The following is a 23,943-nucleotide window of genomic DNA, read 5'->3' as shown; positions in this document are numbered from 1 at the left end:
GGTGGAATGAACGTATCCCCAGTTGTTCGATGTAACAACTGACTCACTGACTCAATGGCTCACTCAAGCTGATGTTATCCTGTACCTGTAAGTATGTAACCAAGTGAACCAGTGTTAACACTGATATTTTCCTCAGGTCAATCTGACCCCTGCTGGAAGGTTTAGAAAAGTTTAATGTGTCATAACTTGGGCTTTCTTCCACATATTTGCCTGAAATTTAACAGGATTGTTCCAAATTATGAACTTTGCAAGTAAAATTAATTTTGTATATTTTTTGTTGAACTATGTGTTCAGACCAGTATATATGCTTTTTGGATCCTCCCGGGTCATTTTGACCCGGCCACATTTAGTGGGGCAATAGGTCACAGTTTTGCCCTTTTCAGCACAATGAACATACTTACAGACACAAAAATGCACAAATAAAATGTCCACTAACACACACACACCCAAAACACACACTCACACACCACACACACATGCACACACACACACACAAACACACACACAAATTGGGCATTGCATTTCATTAGGCCTCCAGAAAAATAAAGCCAAACATTGTAAATATTTCACACTTTTGATATGCCTTTGCCTAGCAGAGGGCAAAATATGATCTACTGAAATGATACTACAAACACACACACACACACACACACACACACACACACACACACACACACACACACACACACACAGACACAGACACAGACACACACACGCACACAAACACATATACACACACACACACACACGCGCGCGCGCGCGCACACACGCAAGCATTGGGCATTGCAATTCATTAGGCATCCAGAAAAAAAAAAGCTTCTCATTTGTAAATATTTCACACTTGTTATGTGCATTTGTCCAGCTGGGGGCAAAATCTGATCTACCAACAAGCTTCACACACACACAAACACACACACACACACACACACACACACACACACAACGTCAAACACACACACACATACACACACAACGTCAAACACTGTTCAAAGCATTGGGCATTGCATTTCAGTTGGCCTCTAGACAAAACAAAAGCTACACATTTGTAAACGTTTTGCGCGCACACACATACACACACACACACACACACATTCATATTTCTATAAAGAAGTTAAAAAATAAAATACGTGTTTAGCAAAACATATTTGTTTCCTCTCTTATTTATAAATTTAGTTGCATCAGTCAGCTTTGGCCTGGAAATATGCTGAGTAATCTTTGACATTTTTCAGTCAGTTTTTATCCAAAATAATGTTTAATTTCTGCTTATTTTACTCAAAAACATGGCATAATTTCATAAGGTTTATCGTTCATAAATTAAGTATAATAAAAAAAAACATAAGGAGTGTAAAAGAAGTTTTACTCTCATGAAATTATGCCATGTTTTTGAGTGGGCTGTGTGCTTGTGTGTGTGTGTGTGTGTGTGTGTGTGTGTGTGTGTGTGTGTGTGTGTGTGTGTGTGTGTGTGTGTGTGTGTGTAGCCTGTTGTTGGTTGATCAGATGACATCAGGGGGGCAAAATAGATATTACAAATGTATAATAGATATTACACACAGAATGGTGATAATTGTAGAATTTTTGATTTATAAGCATTCAAGTCAATTTGGCCTGGAAAAAAGCAGGTTTTATTATTTGCTGACATTAAAAATGGTCAAAATGGTTTCAAAACCATCTCCTGCCTTTGAAATATACCAGCCTGTAATTGTGCATCAGCTTTTGTGCCTCTACACTGAAAAAATATTTTTGCAAAATATATGTTAATATGTTGGAAACAAGTTAGAATAAAAAGGTGAAAAAAATGGCTATCATATATACTTAATTAACCAGTCAAAACAGACAAAGGCAAAGTCCTAATTTGCATAGGAGGAAAATATTAAGGGTTACTGTATTCACTGACAGAGACTTCAAAGCACTTTTATACATCATTCTGGATAAGAGCGTTACCCAAATGCTGTAAATGTAAACGTAAATGTTCATGGAACTCACTTTATACACCAGGGGTCACTGTCATTCTGGAAAAGTGTTGGGACATTTTAGATCCAGTGAAGAGGATTTGTAAAGCTACAGAACACAAAGATATACTATACAAGATATGTATATAGTGTGTACTGTATGTCTAATGTAAACTGTCAGGACACAATTTTAGATTTATAATAGAAATGTTGCATCAATGTTGTATGACAGTTTATCATCTACTGCAGCTTTACGGTTTTGGTTCTCGGCCATCAAAAATTCATTTATTAACTTTTAGCATTTTGCATTTTTTAGTTATTTTTTTTATTTCATTTAATGTTTTGAGGCATTAAGCCACAGGTCACAGAGGTATGTTTTTATTCCTTTTTTTTTTTTTCATTATTATTATTATAATTATGAAGTAATTCAAATATTATTTCATGTAGCAGTAAACTGTTTCATTATTTATAAGTAAATAAATAAAGTAAATAGAGTTTTATTTGTCTTCTTTCTCCAGACTTAACAAATGTAATTTCTCCAGTTGTTTATGAAAAGACAATGGAGCTGTTGATTCAGTATTGTATACTGAACGTAGTGTACATTCTTTAGTCGTGCTGGCTTTGTCAAACAGCTGATGCCATTAAATGTCTTTTAGCTGTCTGCTTCTGGGACAAAGATGAGTTGGTCTCAGGACTGCACAGATGACACCAGCGCTATGAAAAGAAGCAAGGTGTTATCTTTTAAGAAATAAACAGAAATAATAACTTGCTATATTGTAGAGTACGAAAAAGTCCCTTGGTTAAAGACCTGGGGTCTCATTTATAAAGCGTGTGTACGCACAAAACGGTGCTGGAAACGCTCGTAAGCCAACTTTGAGTCGTGCGTTCGCACATTCTGGAGACAAAGGGAATTGGTGACACAGATGGTGATGTTGTGAACTTTCCGTCTTAAATTTTCGCCCACAAATTAATTCTTTGATTTTATCAAGGTGTTAACAATCAGTGTAATTGCTAGAAACATATAAATCCTCCGGTGACCCGGGTATGTAATGCTTCATGATGGCACTGCTGGCACTGTTGCAGGATTACACCAATAGCAGAATAAGGAGAGAACGAGTTTTCAGGGACCATGATGATTTCCTGGCCCATGAAGATGACTGGCTAATAAACCGATTTAGATTCCCTAGAGCTGTGCTCTTGGATCTATGTGCTGAATTGAGTCCAGTATTAGAGAGGGCAACATGCCGGAACCATGCCATCCCAGTCCAAATACAAGTCCTCACCACTCTGGGGTTCTTGGCAACTGGCTGTTTCCAGTGGGAATTGGCAGACAGGTAAATTATTTACAGTATATAAAAAAAAATATAAGTAATCCTCAACTTTGTCTCTAAGACCTTTTTGTATATGAAATAATTCTATTGGAATCTATCATCTCAGGTCTGGTATATCACAGCCGTCCCTGAGTGCCATAATATCTGTCGTTTTGAATGGTATACTTAATATGGGTAGTCGGTACATCAGGTTCCCCTACACTGTGCGAGAACAGGCCAAAATTAAAATGCAATTTTGCAGCAATGTCTGGTTTCCCAAATGTAATCGGCACAATTGACTGCACTCATGTTGCTATAAGGGCACCATCTGAAAATTAATTTGCTTATGTTTAACAATATTAAAAAGTAGAAACTGTAACAATTTAGTTTTTAATATAATTATAACAGTGTTGCTTTTAACATAATTATAACCTGCAGGCGACAGTGGCTACCCCCTGAGACGCTGGCTCCTCACCCCATTTTTAAACCTGCAGAGCACAGAAGAAACTCATTATAACGAGGTCCACTCTCTTGCCCACGCAGTTGTGGAGCGTGTAATGGGCGTGAAAAACTGGGCGTGTACAGGGCGAGATATGAGGCTGGTTCACGTACGCATATCTGCGGGAACATTGCTTACAGGTGTGCGTATGCACGGTTTTATAAATCTGAATATTTTTTGGTGTACGCCATTTTTGGCTTTTGGCCGTACGTAAACTTTTAGTAGGGATCCTACGCACAGTTTTATAAATGAGACCCCTGAACATGAGCTCAAACAAGCAATGCTCGATGTACATTGTTTGAACTTTAAGGGCAGCAGTAAAGTGAAAAATCCAAACAGTGAGCAACATATGAGGAAGGGAAGCACAGGAAGTTAACATATATGTCAATTCTCACCTCTTTGAGGGTCCCTTTTGTTTTCCACAAGCTGACCAATGTGTATGCAGGAACCAGCACGATGGAGGACAAAGCCATCAACCAACCCAGCCCATACGCCCAGGCTGGGTACACGTACCAGCGATTAAACGTCAAAGGCTGATACTCCACCATGGAATATATGAATGATACCTTAGGAATAAAGGTAAAGAGATAACTAATTAACAATTAATCCCACAAATGGTAGCAGGTAGCAGTAATGAAAGCGTTTTTCATTGCCATTTCAGTGTAAATGAAAGGGCTTTATATACTGGTTGTCTGAGGTTGTCTAAAAATATTAGTTCATCAGCTTGTTTTGGTGAAAAGCAAGAATGTCACAGCCAAACAGAAGCTCACCACCAAAATAAATGGAGTAATGTATTTCCAGCACAGCCTAAAGATGATGTTAGGGTATGATCCTGTCATGTCTTCAATGATTTTACACATTCTTTCAGCCCCTGAAAAACACAGAGCATAAAAACAGTGTGAAGTTTCAGTGGGGTTTTAATGGAGATTTAATGGATTACCTAACTATTTATACACTTAGCAAAGGGAACCAGGCTTAAAGCTTTATACTACATTTATCTCTGTTACTCAATATGATTGCTGTATACAGTATACTGTGCAATGAGTGAACACTTTAATTACACTTTAGACAATAAATTAAATAATATTGTACTCCAACATTTTAACTTAAAGAATTTGTATCTAAAGTGGTTGTATCATATTGATATCACAGCCATTTTATAAATAGAGTACATAAGTTCCATGAGTTTCGAACCTTTTTGATGACTATTTTCATTTCCCTTCCTGTTAAGCCGCTATGAAAAGCACACGGACATTTGAAAGATGTGAGAAGCTATCCTACTATCCTATCAATTAACTATAGTCCCATAAAAAAATACATACTGTGTTTAAACAAACTGTGAGTAATTGAACTAATTACTAATTCATTTTAGAAAGCTTCTTTTTTTCTGAGCTAATATGTGAGGTGCCAGTGACCCACCGAAAGCCCAGCCCACTGCTAGACATTGAAACACTGAAAGGAAGAAGATGCAGGATCCGTTACAGGCGTAGTAGTCAAACAGCTGAAACACGTACATACCACCCTGCAGGACAGAAGGACAAATGAAAATGCAGAAATAAAATAATAATGCTTAGAAAGATTTAAAGAAAAACAGTCTCGCGTTGTGAGCTTGATGAATGCGTTGGAGATTTGGGGAAGGAAACCTGAGCCTGAGAAAACCTCTGAGCCTTGCTCTTGTTTTTTCATATTTTTTAAAGTCTGGCTTTATTTGTCTTCTGAAACTTAATGTTGAGAAAGTTACCCATCTATAACACTGTTTAGCAGACACGGGCAGAAAACGTCCATAAAATACACATCCTGACTTACATGAAGCATATGTCATGGCATTTTAGGCAAAATATTTTATGTCATAAAAACACATTTTATACAACTGATCGTTCGAAGGTTAAGGGCCTTGCTCAAGGGCCGAGCAGTGACAGCTTGGTAGACCTGGAGTTTCAGCTCACAACCTTCTGGTCAGCAGTCCAACACCTTATTCATTAAGCTACCACATCCCCCAAAATTTCCTCTAAATTTCCCTCATGTGGATGAATATTTCATTATTATCCCCACCTCAGTGACCATGACCAGTTGGCTGAAGAAGCAGAAAACACAGAAAAGAAGCAGGAAGATCTCTCTGCGTCCTGTTCTACGTAGCACTTTTGGAAACACATCCGTCACCGATGTAATGACCACCTCCATCGCAAGAAACTGGAATGCAATACAATTACAGCAATATATTTATCTTGATTAATTGTTCAAACCTGCTTCTGAAGATAAAACTCCATTTTAGATGAGCTGTGATTAGCTAGAAATGATGCTGATATTCATTCAATTATACTCTCCTTATGGAAAATGAATTAATTATAATTTCAGCTGTTATTTCGCACTAAACACAGTGTGTGTGGGTGTGTGTACATGCACCTGTGTATCCAGACCAAGTAGAATAATCATAATGAAGAAGCACACAGCCCAAAGCTGAGGTAGAGGCATCAAAGCCACTGCCTGAGGATAAGCCACGAAAGCTAAGCCAGGACCTGGGGAAAAGAAATTGCCAATTGTCTGTGGAGGAAACCTCAGGGACAACTCATAAAAACTTTGCACAATCCTAGATATATATCGTATACATACTTCATTATACATATTTTTATATATATATTTTAAAAAATATACCTGACTCGGCCACATGCTCTATAGGAACGCCTTGCACATGAGCCATGAAGCCCAGAACTGAGAATACTGCAAATCCTGCTACAATACTAGTGCCACTGTTTAGCAGACACAACCAAAAGCAGTCCCTAAAAATACAGATACAGCATTAAATTACAATGAAATTAGGTATAATATCTATGATATTTTGGTATTTAATTATAATACCCTTTTTGGATTATATCATGGTTAACATTCTTTTATTGATTTTTTTTTTTCAGTGCCCAGTGAAAAGTCTTTTCTTAACAACTATAGGACTGTGTTTTGTTGCTGGAAAAAGTAGGACAATTTTGCCTTGCTTTTGGCAAAGGAATGATTTGCATTACAAAAATACAACCTACAGTACTTGCTAGTAGCAGTATTGTGGTTGTAATTGTTATTAGAATGGTTATGTCACAAACTCTTCACCTGTAGCAGTTGTTATTGTATTGGTTGTAGCTGCCTAGCACAGTCAAGATTCCCACACCTATACTATAAGAGTAGCTAATTTGACTGGCTGCCTCCATCCATACCTGTACATCCACACAAATACAGAGCAATTAATCAAGACAGTGAGTAAAAACTACACTAAACTTTGTTAAATAAACTTAAAAGTAACTTTATCATTAAAAAGGATCCATAAATTGCGTCAGTCATAATTTGCTATTGACTTTATTTTTAGCGCAAACATAAGACAACTAAAATAATTCCAATTAAAAATATCTTTTAATCTTCATGTCGATAAGAATGTTATGCTTATGAGTCTATTTGCATGCTTTGTGTGAGAAGTACCTGAGGTTCCAACAGTCGCTGGAAGTCAGGATAGAGGTAGAAAATCACACCCTGCATGGCTCCAGGCAGAGTGAGTCCACGAATCAGCAAACCCAACAGCATCACGTAAGGGAATGTGGCTGTGACATACACCACCTCAGAGAAGTGGACGAAAAACACGTTACATTACGTCATGTAAAATCTGTGTTGTGATGATGAGATGTTTAAGACTTATTAGTGAGAAAAAAACAATCATTTTAGTAACGGAACTAGAACAAAGCAAAACAAATGACTTCAGAAACTTGTATGATTTTAATGATAACAAAAAACAAGCATACACTCACCTTTCCAGTGGACTTGACTCCTTTCCATATAGAGAAATAGCATACGATCCACATTGCAATTAGACACAGGAGAATCTCCCAGTTGATGTTACCAACTTCATCAATACCTTTTGAGATATTAAGCACTCTTCGTCTGTACAGTGACGGGGTGGAAATAAATGATAGTGTCACATGCTCTGTAATTAATACTGTACGTAACACAACACGGATTAATTATATATTCCATCTAGGTTAGCAGTGTGGATTACTGAAAAGATTTCTAATGAAACGCTTTGCTACATCTGCATGTATATGAAACTTACTCCCAAAACTCAGTGGCTGCTGAAGTGGAGTTGCCCTGACCTGTCCAGTTGTAATTATTTCCAACAGTAATACAGCTGTCTGAGAAATAGAAAGGAGTACACACATTTTGCTCGGATTACTTCATTAAGAAATATGAAAAAATGTATTTCATAAATTGCAGCATGCTAGCTCTAATTATATGCAAGGCAGCGAAAGAAGATAAAGTGAAATAGGATAAAGGGAAACATTTCATGTGAAGGAAGTCAGAGAGGTAATAGGAGGTTATGGCTGGCTTATAAAATATAAAAACACCTTATCCTTATCCATTATATAATTACTCTTTTTAAAGTATTGAAACAGCTAGGCCAGTTATTTTTGGTTTGCTTGTTTTTTGCTGGACGATGAACACCTTTGGGTTTGAGATAAAAATTGAGTGAGATTTTCTTTAGCCTAGACAGAAACGTAAAGAACGGCCAGACAGTCTTTAACTCCGTGTTCAGAGTTGAAACTCAGACTGCGCCACACAAGCCAATATATTTTTTCTAAAATATATAGAATTTTTACTAAGTGTGATTTTCATAACTCGGTCCTCTAGGTGTTGAATTAAAAAAAAAGCTGTTTAAGAAAATTGGAAAATTAAATGCAGTGCTTTTAATTTCCAAGGTGAGAAGATTCATCGGTTCATCAGTTTCTTCACACTCTTGGTCTCATTTCTTACTTGTGTTCCAGGTGTTGCCACAGCTGGCCCACGGCAGTGTGGACGTAAAGGATAAAACCAAATAGAGCAAAGCCCAGGCCAGGATTATGATGTAGCACATGCAGCCATACAGTTGAATCACCTGGGATGCATAGCCAATACCTGAAAAAGGACAGAGAGCCAGCAGGTTACAGACTGAATGAAGTTCCTAACATTGCATAGGGAAAGTAGACTGTACAGCCAAAAGTGAACCGTGTGAACACCTGACACCACATATGGGCCTTCCCTAAACTGTCACCACAACAGTTGTCTGCTGTAGAATGCTTTTCTCATTCCCCTTCACACAAACTAAGAGTCCCAATCCTTTTTCAGCATGACAAAGCAAGCTCCATATACTGTACCTGTAAAGGCATATCTCTTTAGTCAGGCATACACATAATACATCCCATAACCTTGTGCTCCTGTATATCTGATCAAATGCACATTATTATCTAGTACTGGTTAATATTATGAACAGCAGCTATGCTAAATCCTTTCCAATTGTTTCTCTTTTTTCTACCCATCCCGAGGCATCCAGAGAAGATCATGAAGACTCTGGACCCTCAGTGAGTATCCTGAAGCATCTAGAGATGTACCAGCTCCAGTTGGTTTCCACTTCATGAGGATTGGGCATTAAAAAATAAGATGCTAACTACGAGAATAACAGCCTCCTAATCATCAAACTGTATCTGACTGTAGAAAGGACAAAGGAAAATTTGAACTGAATTGAATTGAGTATAGATGTCGAAGAATTTGAGCCCTGTCTTCATCCCCACTGAACACCTTTATGATGAACTGCAACACACTCGTGTGTGCTTCTGGCCAGGTTATAAAGCTCTTTTGAGGCTTTTTTGCTATGCTGGATTTGGAAGTGGTTGCCCAGTGTTTAAGATACTGCGTACTGGTCAGAAGGTTGTGAGTTTAAATCCCAGCCACTGTTAGAACCTTTAGCAAAGCCTGTAACCCTCAAATGCTCTGGATTATGGTGTTTGTTAAATACCTAAAATGTAAGGTAACATTAGCAACAGTTGTTATGTTGCGCATCCTGGATGTGCCCAATTCTTCTGAAGTTAATTAAGTGGAGTGAAAGGACGTGCTGGTTTAGCCCTGTCAGTCATTTCTGATAGCAACCTTAGATAGACCTTAGTTAACAGAAGTTATGTCTGCAAAACAGCATTCTATGACATTAAAAACATATCCAAGGTATTTGACATTCTCTCAACTGTCAAGTCACTCTTACCTTATCTGCTTTACCAAACCTTTTAATCCCTAGTTTAAAGAGAGTGCAAAATGCTGCTGTACAAATCTTGAACACAAATTTAGATCACGGTACATCTGTTTTTAAACAGCTACACTGGCTATGAGTTGTGAGATATATTTGCTGAATTTTAAATGCATGGATTTGCTCCATGATACTTGTGTGTAGTAGATAAGTAGATGAGTAAAAGTGTTTATCTTAAAGTTTTAGCTTATTTTATTCAAATGCTCATTTAAATACTCACAGAGCCTGATCCATTACATTTAAATAACGTCTGGTTTTGCATGTGTTTTTAATGACTAATTGTCCATTTGGTTACAGCCGTTAGATGCAGAAATGCGGGTAATACCAAATGATCAAAAACTTAATTAAAGTGATCACAGTAAAGATATTAGATAAAATATTCAGTACCTTAATTGCCTGCAAAATTTAAATAAGGCATGTGGTAAGTAAATAAGAAAAAGTGATTATATATCAGGGCTTATTCCAAGACAGAAGACTCTGTTGTTGATTTAATGAACAAGATGTTTTGAGAAAAGGGAGCTTGAGTGACCAACATCATCACTCTGTGTATCTCACTGAGACACAACCAAGATGATGTTTCCAAGATTTTTGCGTAATAGAAATTTGCCACAAGCTGACCTTGAGTCCAGATTCATGAGGTACCTTGTAAACACAACACACCCTTATGTCACTTACCCTCAGCAAGTGGGCAGATTTTACGCCAGCATGTGATGCCCCCTTCCTGTGTGTACTGTCCCATAGCCGTTTCCAGAAGGAATAGGGGCAAACCACAGGTCACAGCAAGCACCAAGTAGGGCACCAAAAACACCCCTAATAACATGAAAACAATACCGAATTCCAAATTAGTTATATCATAAAAAAGATTATAAAAATCCTCCATTATAAAATCCTGTTTGTGGAGTTGAAAATGTCATGCAGTTTTTAAGTCACAGAAAGCACAATGACTACAAAATTACATGAGTTGATACACAACACACACACACACACACACACACACACACACACACACACACACACACACATATATATATATATATATATATATATATATATATATATATATATATATATATATATATATATATATATATATACACACACAGAGATAATAAACATGATAATATCGTTTTCAGTGCTCTTACCTCCGCCATTCCTGTAGCAAAGGTAGGGGAATCTCCAAACATTGCCCAAACCCACTATGTCTCCTGCTACAGCCAAAAGGAATTCACTTTTATTCTTCCAAAGCCCCCTGGCCTCTATTTTTTTATTCTTCGCCATTTCTTCATGAAGTGGTAACTCTAGGCTGACCCAGTTATTGTAAATGCCGTCTCTAAATAAAGTCCAACAAGCCGAGTTTGAAACGTGAGCTATAGTCTTTTCCTGGACTTGAAAATAGAAAGAAGTAAAAACTTGTGTGTATGTATACACATACAAAGCACCAGTCACCTTGAAGTTTATTATGAGACACAGGTTTAAACTGTGAAGAGGTGTGGTCAAAGCTGAACTGGAAATACAGAGTGAGTGAAAGACTGGTTTGGGCTATGACACCTGTTGTATGTTTTAATTTTTTAATTAAATACTGACCTCATATACTAGAAAATACTGAATACAGAAAACACTAATAGATCAAGCAAAAAACATAGCCAGTGGTTTAGTATCTGTAGTTAGACAGAAGTTGTGAGAATAATTGTATAAAATACTTAATCTTTTCTGAAAATGTTGCAGACTTTCTATACAGCACAATGATTTTTTACCCTCTCTCTCTCTCTCATACACACACACACAGATACCTTGACCTTAGCAAGGTAATATAAGCTAACCTCATCTCTCTAGCCTCTCTGCTCTGCTACAATACACTTTGTATAAAAGTAGTGATGAAAAACATAATACTGCTCTGGGAGATTTCCTGCTCCATGATAACGGTCAAGGTATCTTCTCCAGATACTAGCATTAAGCTCCACAAACACACACATCATGTCTTTCCTCTTTGTAAGAAAGATTCCTCCTCGCACTTGTCTGCGTCTCTTTACCTCTGCAAACAATAGGAGCGCTCCGGAGCACTGAGAGAACAAACCACACGAGTGAAATCAAATCTGGTTTATTCCAAACAGCTGCTCAAAGAACTGAGCGACAGAACAGAATATATACGCAATGAAATACAGTAAGCTATGGTGTATGAGATAAGGCGGAGGCCAAGTTTTGTCAAGATAGATAGGGGTATGCTAGAATGCTGCTTCCTCACAACTCTCATCCAAGCATTGAAGGTCAGAAAGCCTGTACATGAGCAAAGAGAAACTGAGTGTCCTGCGAGTAATCTCACAAGCAGGTCAACCTATCTTGTCTTTTTATCCGGTCAAAAGCACTAAAGGAACAGGATAGATTCAAATCAAGAACATTAAATCAGAAGAAGTGGAGATGACATATAACATATAACACAGAAATACATTTTTACATGACAGAGAATCCTCGTTTTCTATTCCCTTAAGATTATGGTTACGTTATCAGCAAGCCTTACCATCCTGCTTATGTTTGCAGAAACACAGGGTACAAAAACAAGAAAACAAGAACACACTTATCACAGGTCAGCATGACCAGAGTGGGGGGGGAACACATTCATTTCAACATAGAAAGAGAAATGTGGAAAGAAAATGAAATAAGCACAAAAATTAATTACCATAAAGAAAATTCATTTCAACAATCCCCTCTTTTATACTGAATAATAATGAAGTATAATTACAAATGCATACACTATTTCTTGTCGTTTGGGGTTTAGCATGCACAATGAGGCTCCTGGAGGGCGGAGGCCAAGGCCCATACGCGGTTCATAATACATCGGAAAATACATGGTCCAAAAAGAAATAACAGCAACATGATCATGAGGACAGGGACGATCATAGAAAGATAAGGGGTCCATTGACCAAATAAAACATACCACAGTCCCCACCCAGTCCGATCTCCCTTTTCATCCTCGCGAATAGCATGAGCGGTTTGACGCATTTTTTCAACAGCCTGACCTATTTCCCCATGCTCTTCATCCTCTGCAGGAACAAATGTACAACAACTATCACCTACTACTGCACACACACCACCCTTCTCAGCCAGGAGCATATCAAGAGCCATTCTGTTTTGTATGGCCGTCAGGCGGAAAGCGGTGAGCTCAGACCGGACACCTTGTATAGCCCGCAAGGTTTCATTGACGAAAGTAGCCAAGCGATAATGAGTGACTTCTAGCTGATTCCAGAGTTGGGTTACACCATACTGGGGAATAAGAGCTTGTCAGAATGAGCTTGTCAGAATGTAGTGAACTAGATTGTAATCGATGTTCAAGGGGGGGACAAGGGAGATCACTGGTGGCTCTTTTAAGGCAAATACTACGAGATGGACCCTGATGAAATAAGGACATCTGTGAAGAAAACTGGGTGTAAGCACATACCCCTCCCCACTCACTAGGTAAATATAAATACACAAATTTCCCACAAACCCAATACCAATCGTGTTTCCAGGTGGTGCCATCTATACCGGGGTGTATTATAGAGCAACTAGTGGAGTTATGTGATCCCGGGGGGGCAGGCAACATAAGTGGCATTACAATTTTTATCTGTTAAATTTCCTAGAGATACGACCCCCTCCCTCTTAACACACACACACTATACTGATGATTCGGGCCATGGAGGGCTTGGAAAGTGTTAAGAAAGGCGTTCTTTCAGAGATACATTTTTAGGGTGTTACGCAGGGCATGAATACAAAGAGATTTATCGGTGTTATTCTCAAACCCGCGAGAACCGGTGTAGTTAATAAATTCTTCATGCACATTATTCATCATATTTTTAGAGGCATTAGAAGAGATACAAACATCAGAAATACAGACATAGGCCATGGCAGTGAGAGTGTCCTGTATAGTATTGTTACGAGGTCTGAGAGTGGTGGTGGTTGTTGATGTCGGGAAGACTTGATACACGTAGCATGACTCTTCAGTATGCTGTCGAGCTGCCAGAAGGTATTATCATGTGGATGAGCTTGGACGGTAATCCCTGTCCCAAGCGTGACGAGCAGTAGTAGAAGTAGAACAGCCATACTCGTCACTGGCTGTGTTTCCGGGTCCAAGAAGAGGTTGTCTTTCTGTCCCCAACGGCTTCCTCGTGCACCGTTTGCACCGTGGCAGATGTCCGAACAGGCGGCACAGGAGAGTCTGCGGGGTCACCACGCCGTTTCGCTCAATGATGTCAGCCTTTTGCAGAGAGATGTGTGTCGTCACCTGGAGCTCACCGACAGCCCCCTCTTCGTAGATCAGCCGATCCTTCTATTTGGATGCTGGGAAGAGGGGACCCCTGAAAAGGTCATCAGCTGTTGCCTCAAATTTCTGAAACACAAACACTGTTTAGACAGACTTTTTACTTATGATTCTTCTTTCAAACCCGTGCCTGGTTTTAGACGGGAGGCGTGGATCCACTATGGAAAAAGATCGGTTAACACAGCAGTGCGAGTCACAGCGACTATTTCTGCAGGTCCACTATACTGGGTCTCACCCAAAGGCATGCCTAATTTTTCCAAATTTCTGACCAAGACACGATCTCCCACCTTAAAAGGGTGTGTATTGCCAATTGGAATTTGGGGTTGTTTTGAATTTACCCGCGCCCAATACTCGTTGAGCTTCTGAATTAACCCTGCAGAGTACTCGCTGAGGTGTACATCAAGGTCCCCCGTTCCCAATGCCTGTTTGCCTTAAAAGAGCCACCAGTGATCTCCCTTTCCCCCCTTGAACATCAATTACAATCTAAGTTCACTACATTCTGACAAGGGAACTCCATTTACATCTAAAGTCACTCAGCTTCTGTGTAAAGAGTTAAAGATCAATTGGCATTTCCACATTCCTTACCATTCACAGTCATCAGGTATGGTGGAGTTAGCCAATCGCACAATAAAAGACAAAATTCGTAAAGCAATGCACACATCCGGTTCCAAAAATTGGCTACACGCACTGCCACTCGTCTTAGCAGATATGAGAATGACCGTACAAGTGGCTTTGGATCACCTGTCTCCCTATGAGCTCATGATGGGGAGACCATTTCCCCAACCTTGGCGAAGAGGCAAACAGGCATTGGGAACGGGGGACCTTGATGTACACCTCAGCGAGTACTCTGCAGGGTTAATTCAGAAGCTCAACGAGTATTGGGCACGGGTAAATTCAAAACAACCACAAATTCCAATTGGCAATACACACCCTTGTCCGATATGCCTCTGTTGTGTAGACATCTTACAAGACCATGTCCTCATCGACACTGTTTTCATGGCATTAATATTCAGTTTCACATAGAAATGGACAAAAGAAATTACATGAAATTCTGTATATAAATAAATAAATAAATAAATAAATAAATAAATATGTTCATCCGCTTAAAAACTTTTTCTTTTTTTAATTCACTTGGAGGCAAAAATTGTAATGTCGTATTGTAATGTCGTGTCTTGTCTAGCATTCGTCTTCCTCTGGACTTTGTATGTTTTTGCCATAACTCACTGACATATTCTCACTGTGTTGTTTATCTTTTGTTTATTAATAAACTTAATCTGTATTCCAGTACATGGCAAATTGCTTATGGCTGCTAAAACATAAGCAATGACAGGAATTATCATGTCTTGTGGATGTTCCACACATCTTTTAGCAATAAATAAACCATTTAATTCTTGGCAAAAAAAAAAGCTATGGAATAAGTGGAGTAAAAACCCTTAGGGTGTGTTGTGATTATATGATCAATGTAGACAATAAAACATAATTATACATATTATATATTTATGTTGTTTATATTTATAAGTATAAATCATTATTGACAGATCAATTCACAGACATATTTAAGGCATTAATGTGTGTAAAATATTTATTTATTCATCGTCAGTTACCACTTTATCCTGGTCAGGATATATCTAAGGAACACAGTGTAGGAGAGAAAAATACACCTGGATAGGATGCAAACACGGTAAATGTGAAACGGTAGCAGAAATCCAATCCTATGATGCAATGACCCTGGAGCAGTGAGGCATCAACACTAGGATTTAGGTCACCACACTACCCAATATTCTCCTATAGAAATGCTCTCCAACAGTTTCAGTGTTTCTCCATTCTCCCGTGTAGTTTATTTTAAAAATTTTAAAGCATTTTGTGATGAATTGTAAGCTTTACTATGCACAAATTGTGTCTAACAAAGTCCATAAAGCAAGAGTTAGAAGTGTATGTGTAAGCCCATTAGCTGCACAGTTTTTCTCTCTCAGCGCCCTCTGTTGGCTACGTGCTAGGCTGCAGTTCCTCATATTGCCTGCTCCATCCAACACATGCAGCTCAGCCTGAAGGCCACAGCAGTCTGAAATATAGTACAGCATTATGTGCTTTCTCCTAGCCCACTCACTAATGTTCAGTGGAGGTTCGCCATGAACTAATCTGTCTTCAGTAATTTTAGGAGCGTTCGGCTTGATCCATCCTGAATGTTTATGCAGCTGATGCCTTGTTGCTTCTTCACGGTGCAGTTTCAGTCTGCTTACGTATGTTTCCTCAGAGAGCTGCATAAGAGAGTTTGTACTTTTCCCAATTCCCTCCTCATGGAGTAGCATAAGGCTGCCCTGTCCTTCAGTGAGTTGTATGCTTGCCAGGCCAGAGTTCCCCTTGTCCTTCACTGTCAGATAGACACTCCAGTTACCCAGAAAACACTGAGGTAAAGGAGGACAGTTTGACTCCATGTACACTACAGAACATGACGGAGGAGACGTATCAGGCTCCTAGGGGAATAAAAAGTTAAAATTTGATATATATAAAATACTCTAGAATATTATATCCAAATGTAAATATCTTTTTGTTTTTCTTACCTCTGGTAAAACCAGCAGATATACAACAGCATAGTTGGAATCTGGTGAGTCATGTGCCTGGACTGTGAGGGTCACTGTAAGTGTCTGACCTGCCTGGGTGGAGTGTGGAGTCTTCAGCTTGACCTCCTCCCTAACAGATCCTCTCTCGCCGATGAACAACCTTCAGAGAACAGAGCAGTGTTGGAAAACAGATGGCTGAATTAAAAAAAATAAATAAAGTAAGGATCGGTTTGAGTTCAGGTCTTAAAGCTGAAGAAAAAGTCTGTGCTAATTTATCTACAGTATATACAAAATCATCCATAGATCCTGAGCCATCCTCTCCTATTCTGAGTATAAACTGCACACGTTATAGCATCAATGGTGTGGTGGTGTACAAGAGAAGAGGAATTGCAGAGATTTACTGTACCTGTGTGTGGTGTAACTAGCATAAATCTTCCGTATTAGCTCTCATAACTGGATGAGTATTACTATTTTTTTTAATAGGAAACTTCTTCACCCTGTCAGCCATAATTTGTTGCTTGTTGTTAAATAACAACACATTTTTTAACCTATGTATTTAACCTCTTAGTTTATGTTGAGCACTCGACATCCAAGTGCCTGTGAATTAGTTGTTATTATGGAGATTCTTTTTGTCATTACAACCATTAGGTCTCACCTATGATGTTTGCCATGCGAGAGGAAGCCAAGGTCATCTTCAGCTGTCAATATGAAATGACGGGCAGGACCATGATTAAACACTTCATACAAAATTGTAGAGTGATGACCTGGAAGAAGTTGAGGAGTTGACAGCACCTAAGAGAGACGTTTTATTGTTAGATTTATCTATGTTTCTTTGTAGTTAATAAGCTTTAGGCAGAGTGAAAATAGAGGAATACAGTATAACTGTCGATTCAGCTAACTTTTGTTATTTTATAAGTCGCAATTATTGACATCTTATTTAATGTATTGTGTACATTAAACGTATCCCGCTATTTACATTCCACTGTTACCTGACCCTGATTGTTATACTTTAACATCTCTTAATAAGTGATCCATGAAATATAAATATGAGGTCAAATTTCTTTAGTCATTCATCAACCTGGTGAACATTAGAGAACACACAAAAAGTGTGTTGACCTTCAAAAATCCGACACTGACTACAAAAAATATCCACATGCCTGAAAATGCCCATATGTCCTGTTGTGGCAATATTTAAGCAATATCATCTAACCATAAACATAAAACATAAGCACTAGAATTTGCTAAACATTACTGTCACTTTTTACTGCAACAGGGGTACAGGGTAAAATGAGACAAGATGAGATTGTGAAATGTCATGTGACTGTTGTTCCACCTTGGGAAACTTGTTAGGATTGCGGCATCAGGTTTAATGAACTATCAGGCCAATGTCATTTTAATGAAGCTTCTTAGAATAAATGTTCTTCATTTAAAGTGTTTGTTTATCTCTGAAATTTAGATCTGATTTTTATAATATCACTTTATGGTAATTTCTGTAGCTACTAAGACATTTTTAAAATGATGAACTTGACCTTATATTTTAAAGAAAGCCTTTAGACTGCAACCGTGTGCCATATGGAGACTTACCATAATATGTACATGTGTGGGCTGAACCATCTCAGTGGAAACTCTCTCAAGCTCATTCCCCCTTCTGTCTTTACCACAGAGACGCACGCTAAAGGGCTTCCTGGGAACCGACTCGATGAACCCAATCAGCTCCTCTCCTGAACCATTGGAAGAATTCAATAATACCTTCTGAAAGTATTCGCCATTGGACTCTAGCAAGGTCACATGACTAAAAGTGGCTTCATCATTGGTGGCCAGGCCTGTTACAGTCACCACTAAAAATGCTGGTACACCTATTGAGGAGGAAGGAAGTGATCAATTTCAAAAGCAGTCAAACTGATGCGAGTATATTTCATTCCATTTATTCATGTTGCATAATTTTCCACAGCTACTCTTTAAAAATGACTCAGAGGTATGTGTTAGAAAAAATACTGCTGTAATGTGTGTGTTCATATTTTAAGAACTCAAATGAAAAGATCATACTGTGTCATGAGATATGAGATAATGCATTATTTATGTTCCAAAACTTGTTCCAAGCCATCAAATCAAATCATCATACGTAGCTTACCTGCAATAGGACTGCCTTCTAGTCTTCTTAGCCCTGGATGTGTCTCATTTGCCTCTGCTGCAAAGTAATAGAAAAAGTCCATAGCGCTTTCTCCTAGGAGACGATTTAAAAAATCTTGTTATATTTATAGCATTTTCTCATTTTTGGTAATGGCATGTTTAAAGTTTATGGTTAGAACTGGAGTACCTTTTTTACTGTAGTGTTAATGGTCTCTGAATATGCACTTACTATATATTTAACACCCAACTATTTATGTAATAAAACTGACATTTAATAATCCCTTCATTTATTATGGAAAGTACTAGAGAAAAAAGAAAAGGGATTTGCATTTCACGAACGACCACAAATGGTAACATTTTCACAATTTTACTTTAGGCAGAAAATGGGGGGCACGGTGGCTTAGTGGTTAGCACGTTACCTCACACCTCCAGGGTTGGGGTTTCGATTCCCGCCTCTGCCTTGTGTGTGTGGAGTTTGCATGTTCTCCCCGTGCCTCGGGGGTTTCCTCTGGGTACTCCGGTTTCCTCCCCCGATCCAAATACATGCATGGTAGGTTGATTGGCATCTCTGGAAAATTGTCCGTAGTGTGTGATTGTGTATGTGAATGAGAGTGTGTGTGTGCCCTGTGATGGGTTGGCACTCCGTCCAGGGTGTATCCTGCCTTGATGCCCGATGACGCCTGAGATGACGGGGGCACAGGCTCCTCGTGACCCGAGAAGTTCGGATAAGCGGTAGAAAATGAATGAATGAATTATTTTAGGCAATCTAGTCTGCCTTGTCCTTTCTGATGTTACTTTCAGATACATATACAGCATTTGGAAGACACCCTTGTCGAGAGTGGCTTACATTTAAACAACTGAACAATTGAGGGTTAAGGGCCTTGCGCGGAGGCTCAGCAACAGCAGCCTGGTAGACTGAGAATTTGAACTCACAACCTTCCGATCAATAGTCTAACGCCTTATCCACTAATCTACCACATCCCCCACTAACCACTTTTTAGTTTTGTTTTTCTATAAAGTTTTACCTTTTCCTGTTTTATATTCAAAGCCGCCTGTGATCAAAGAAAAGAAAAATGTAGCGTGATATGTATGTAAGTTGATGTTACATAATGGAGAGGTTTTTTGGTAATGAAACATGGTCCTTGACTTCTGAGGTGTCAGAGTTGCTTACCCAAGACATTAAATGTGATTGGTCCATGGGATGTGATGTTGAAGTGCCATTGGCCAGATGATACAGGCGGTAAAAGCTTGATTCGGTACAGACCATCAGACTGATCCAGCTCACCTAGAGGACCTGTTTCACTAAAAAAAGACTGATGAGCTCCTAACAGAGAGAGAGAGTAAGAAAGTTGGAGAGAAAAAAGATAGAAGATTGAAGTATCTGCTGTATGTATGATGTTAAGTAATATGTTCATGTGAGAAAACTGATTTGCCTACATAAACTCTGTCAGCTTTCTTGTGCACGACAGGATTCTGCATGTGTGTGTGGGTGTGTGGGTGGGTGGGTGGGGGGGGTGTTGTACCTGTAGGGCTGATTAGGACACACCGTGTTAGTTTTCCAGCAACATGGATTCGAACAGATCTGACTTGCTGGTCGACTGTGAAGGAATGTAATGAATCAGCTTCACTTACTGCATGAAACAGTGTCACCTGAAGAGAAAAACAGAAAATAATAATAATAAATAAAAACCCAACCTTGCTGGTGTTATTTATCGAGGTAATGTACTGCGTTTCATATTGCTGGAGCATATTTTTTCTTTTACCTTGCTGGAAGTAGTGCTGTCTTCCACGATTGCTGAAACTTTATGAATATCCTTGTTAGTGGTGAAGATGGTCATCCCTCCAGATAATGAGGACAGAGAGGAGTACAGAGAGAATCTGTCAGGAGACAAGGTCGCTCTCCTCTTTCTCTTTCTAGTCATTCTGTCACTTTGATGTGGGTCTTCGGTTAAAAGGAAGGTCACCTGGTGAAGGAAAAGGTGGAGTATACATGTTATTGACTGTGGTTCTGTGTGTGTGTGTGTGTGTGAGAGTGTGAGTGTGTGTGTGTGTGTGTGTGTGTGTGTGTGTGTGTGTGTGTGTGTGTGTGTGTGTGTGTGTGTGTGTGTGTGTGTGTGTGTGTGTGTGCGTTACCTTGCTCTGCTTTTCTAAAACGAGAGCTTTGACAGTGCTGTACAAGTGGCTGTCTTTAGGGGACGCATCAGTGAAAACAAAAATCTCAGACAGAGGTGGACTATGGATAAGAGCCAGCTGAAACACACACACACACACACACACACACACACACAAGTTATTTCTGTTCACACATCTCAAGTATTCACATTTAGAGCCCCAGTGTTTGTAACTTTGATTAGTTTACAAGATCAGAAGCACATACACTCAACCTTAAAGGTGGGGTGCACGATGTTTGAAAGCCAATGTTGACATTTGAAATCACCAAAACAAACACGCCCCTAACCCAAATGGGTGTCACCCCTGTTTTTATAGCTCCGCCCCACACATACAGTACATACATTATGGCGGAACCTGCTGGGGCAGTTGACTGAGGGGATATTTTAATCAATAAATGAACTCAATGAGTAATACTATGGTAATAAGGCAGAGTTAACGGCAGGTATCCTCCATGTCAATGTTTCAATTACTTTCTGCTAATGTCAGACATGCGCACTGAACACTCTCTCCGCCGCATATTGACAAGATACGCCCCTTTCTGCTCATTGGCTACACGTTTGTTTTGTTTGTCGGCCCATCTCTGTTTTCTGAAGCGTTTTTCAAACATTGTGCACCCCACCTTTAAAGATTTAAGCAAAGTCACAGTAAAAATGCGGGAAATAAGAGGTGAGTTCATTATGATTAGTTTAGTTGTAGCAAAATTCGCTTGATTTGGAAATTTTCTCACATTCGGTGATATCATGCTTAGGGAAGAGAGAAGTATTTTGCATAGTAAGACCATGCATCTTTGGATTTCTAAATTCTAATACCACCAAAATACCAGTGAAAGAAATCACATTATATCTCACTTCAGTTTCCTAAAAGAAATGATGCCAGATTTCTCATATGATTCTTTAATCATTTCTGCTCCTCTTTCTTTCTAATTACCTGAACAGCAGAGAGACACATCTCCGGTTCATCTCCTCCACCAAGCGCCATTAAATTCTCCATGAACTGCTGGAACTCACTGGGATCATCTGTCTCTAAAACTGGGCCTACAGCTGAAAATGTCCACAAATAGCATTACTGCATTAATACACATACTGCATTTAACAGCATGACCAGCCATTTTTGCTTGTTGTACTGTATGTCTTACACTCCTATTCCATATCTGATATTTCTATCATTTTTTATTACCTATGAAAATGTACAGTAAGTTTCTAAAATGTGCCTCTGTTCTTACTCGGGTCATGGAAGGGGATGAGTAGAAAAGTGCCAGGAAGCCCAGGATCTTGATTCTTTGCTCGTGCCTGAATGATGGACAGGACACGGAGACGAGCAGCTGTGATCTCCTCAAACATGCTACCTGTAGTGTCTATGACAAACACCAGGGCTGGAGGCTGTTTGACACTGAGGAACCTGGAAAAATGATACAGATATCGCAGCGGTTAGCTGACTATTTGTCAGAACATCAACAGAACTAATTTGGTCCTCCGAATCACTATAAAGTCTCTTGAAGGGTAACTTAGCTTGAACTCTGACCTGAGAAAGTTCTTGGGCCCCACTTCATCTCTGAGGTCACGGAGCACTCTGAGAGTTGCCTTGGAAGCAAGCTGCGCAGCTTCATTGTGGAGGAAGTGGTGTGGGGAGAAGAAAGGGGAAGTGCTGTCCTTGTTAATGCCACCTTCGGCTGCCTGGTGACGACTGCTGTCTAGAACACCGCCGTGGCTGCACTTCCCTATGTGGCACCAATAAAATCTTAATGTGCATACATGCAAAGATCACAGTCTTTGTTAGATATTGTGCCTGAAAAAAAAATTATAGCCACTTTGTATTTCAAAATATATTATAATAATTATTTTATCAAAGTCATTCTGGGATTTTAGTATAGATCAATTTTGGGATTTGAGACTAAACAAAGAATGCAGTTTCATTGAAAAAACTGTTCCACCTGTAGTTTTTTAAGAACAAGGACAAGCTTCGTTTGACATTTAAAGGTTAACGCTTTTTGTGGGTTTTTTTGATCAAATTGACCAGTTTTGTAATTTTACTAAAAGTGTTTTGCATGTGTTTTAAATCATGTGCATTTGCTGATGCATTTTTAAGAGCTGTATATCAAAGCCGGTGACTGCAATAAGCTTTCTTTTCTTTTTATATAGATATAAAAAGAAAAGAAAGTATATAAATATTTTATTTCTATTGTTGTTTATCACCTGTATTTGATAAATTGGTTCAATATAAAAACTAAATTAAAACAAATTTTTTTATTTTTTCTAGATTCATGGCACCAAGGTCTTTATTATATAAATTTTTTTTGTATACTTTTGTATTTGTTTCATTTCTGTAGTGCGTTTAAAACCCCAATAATGTCCTGGGTCACTTTGATTTGAACAGTATGATAGGGTCCAAAGAGTGAACATAGCACAATGGTTAAACAGTAAGAAATTGAATTGTCTGATTGGATGAGCATTTTGCTTAATACTAACATAATTTTGTATACAGGAAGTGGTGGCTGAAGCGGTTAAGGCTCTGGGTTGTTCCTTGGAGGATTGGGGTTCAATCCCCAGCACTGCCAAACTGCCACTTTTGGGCCCTAAAACAAGGCTCCTAACCCTCTATGCTTCAGGGGCGCTGTATCATGCCTCTAAAGTTGGGATATGTGAAGAAAGGATTTTACTGTGATGTTTAGGAGAAACTTACCTATAGGTTTGGCTGGGTAAGTGCTGAAATATCCAGTTGTCAGGAGAGGGTCTGGTGGACCCCTTACAAGGTCTTCCAAAATATTATTATAACAACTGTATCGATGGCACGGAGCACAGGTAGGAGTGTCCTCTGAAATATAATTTAATTTAATTACTCATTCATTGTTATACTCTACATAGTGTTGACCAGGTCTTGTCCTATTTGTCCTTTAGGTGATTGTGAGTGTTGTTCAGCTCACCTGAAGCTACAGGTACTGCAGGCTCTTCA

At 38.9% G+C, this 23,943-nt stretch overlaps 2 protein-coding genes across 5 annotated transcripts in view; both read right to left on the bottom strand.

Annotated features, from left to right (window-relative positions):
• Positions 1 to 2,430: 2,430 nt before the first annotated feature.
• LOC113652309 (sodium- and chloride-dependent GABA transporter 3-like) lies at positions 2,431 to 11,273 on the bottom strand. The gene is made up of 14 exons (XM_027161263.2): positions 10,983 to 11,273; positions 10,516 to 10,650; positions 8,541 to 8,681; positions 7,843 to 7,921; positions 7,541 to 7,673; positions 7,218 to 7,352; positions 6,855 to 6,958; positions 6,411 to 6,535; positions 6,162 to 6,274; positions 5,811 to 5,948; positions 5,178 to 5,280; positions 4,529 to 4,629; positions 4,154 to 4,324; positions 2,431 to 2,663 (listed from the first exon to the last, which is right to left on the bottom strand). Exons 1-14 carry the CDS (start codon positions 11,116 to 11,118, stop codon positions 2,574 to 2,576), a joined length of 1,704 nt encoding a protein of 567 aa, XP_027017064.1. The 5' UTR covers positions 11,119 to 11,273; the 3' UTR covers positions 2,431 to 2,573.
• A 4,350-nt stretch (positions 11,274 to 15,623) lies between these two features.
• The window catches only part of vwa7 (von Willebrand factor A domain containing 7), an 11,766-nt gene continuing 3,446 nt past the window's right edge, over positions 15,624 to 23,943 (bottom strand). For 3 of the 4 annotated variants that reach the window (XM_047822008.1, XM_047822009.1, XM_027161286.2), the window contains 14 exons: positions 23,915 to 23,943; positions 23,674 to 23,805; positions 22,516 to 22,711; positions 22,217 to 22,392; positions 21,922 to 22,034; positions 20,956 to 21,072; positions 20,586 to 20,786; positions 20,346 to 20,472; positions 19,994 to 20,146; positions 18,824 to 18,916; positions 18,277 to 18,548; positions 17,348 to 17,484; positions 16,693 to 16,852; positions 15,624 to 16,605 (listed from right to left, as the gene is read on the bottom strand). The exon at positions 23,915 to 23,943 is cut by the window's right edge and continues 68 nt beyond it. In XM_047822008.1, the coding sequence (XP_047677964.1) occupies positions 16,015 to 16,605; positions 16,693 to 16,852; positions 17,348 to 17,484; positions 18,277 to 18,548; positions 18,824 to 18,916; positions 19,994 to 20,146; positions 20,346 to 20,472; positions 20,586 to 20,786; positions 20,956 to 21,072; positions 21,922 to 22,034; positions 22,217 to 22,392; positions 22,516 to 22,711; positions 23,674 to 23,805; positions 23,915 to 23,943 (2,497 nt within the window). In that variant the 3' untranslated portion in view covers positions 15,624 to 16,014. The remainder of the gene's footprint in view (positions 16,606 to 16,692; positions 16,853 to 17,347; positions 17,485 to 18,276; positions 18,549 to 18,823; positions 18,917 to 19,993; positions 20,147 to 20,345; positions 20,473 to 20,585; positions 20,787 to 20,955; positions 21,073 to 21,921; positions 22,035 to 22,216; positions 22,393 to 22,515; positions 22,712 to 23,673; positions 23,806 to 23,914) is intronic. The other variant, XM_047822010.1, reaches the window with a different exon arrangement.

Source organism: Tachysurus fulvidraco, chromosome 13 (genome assembly GCF_022655615.1).
Source record: "Tachysurus fulvidraco isolate hzauxx_2018 chromosome 13, HZAU_PFXX_2.0, whole genome shotgun sequence".
NCBI lineage: Eukaryota > Metazoa > Chordata > Actinopteri > Siluriformes > Bagridae > Tachysurus > Tachysurus fulvidraco.
The sequence above is the reverse complement of the archived record's forward strand: the minus strand, read 5'-3'. Positions and strand labels throughout refer to the sequence as shown.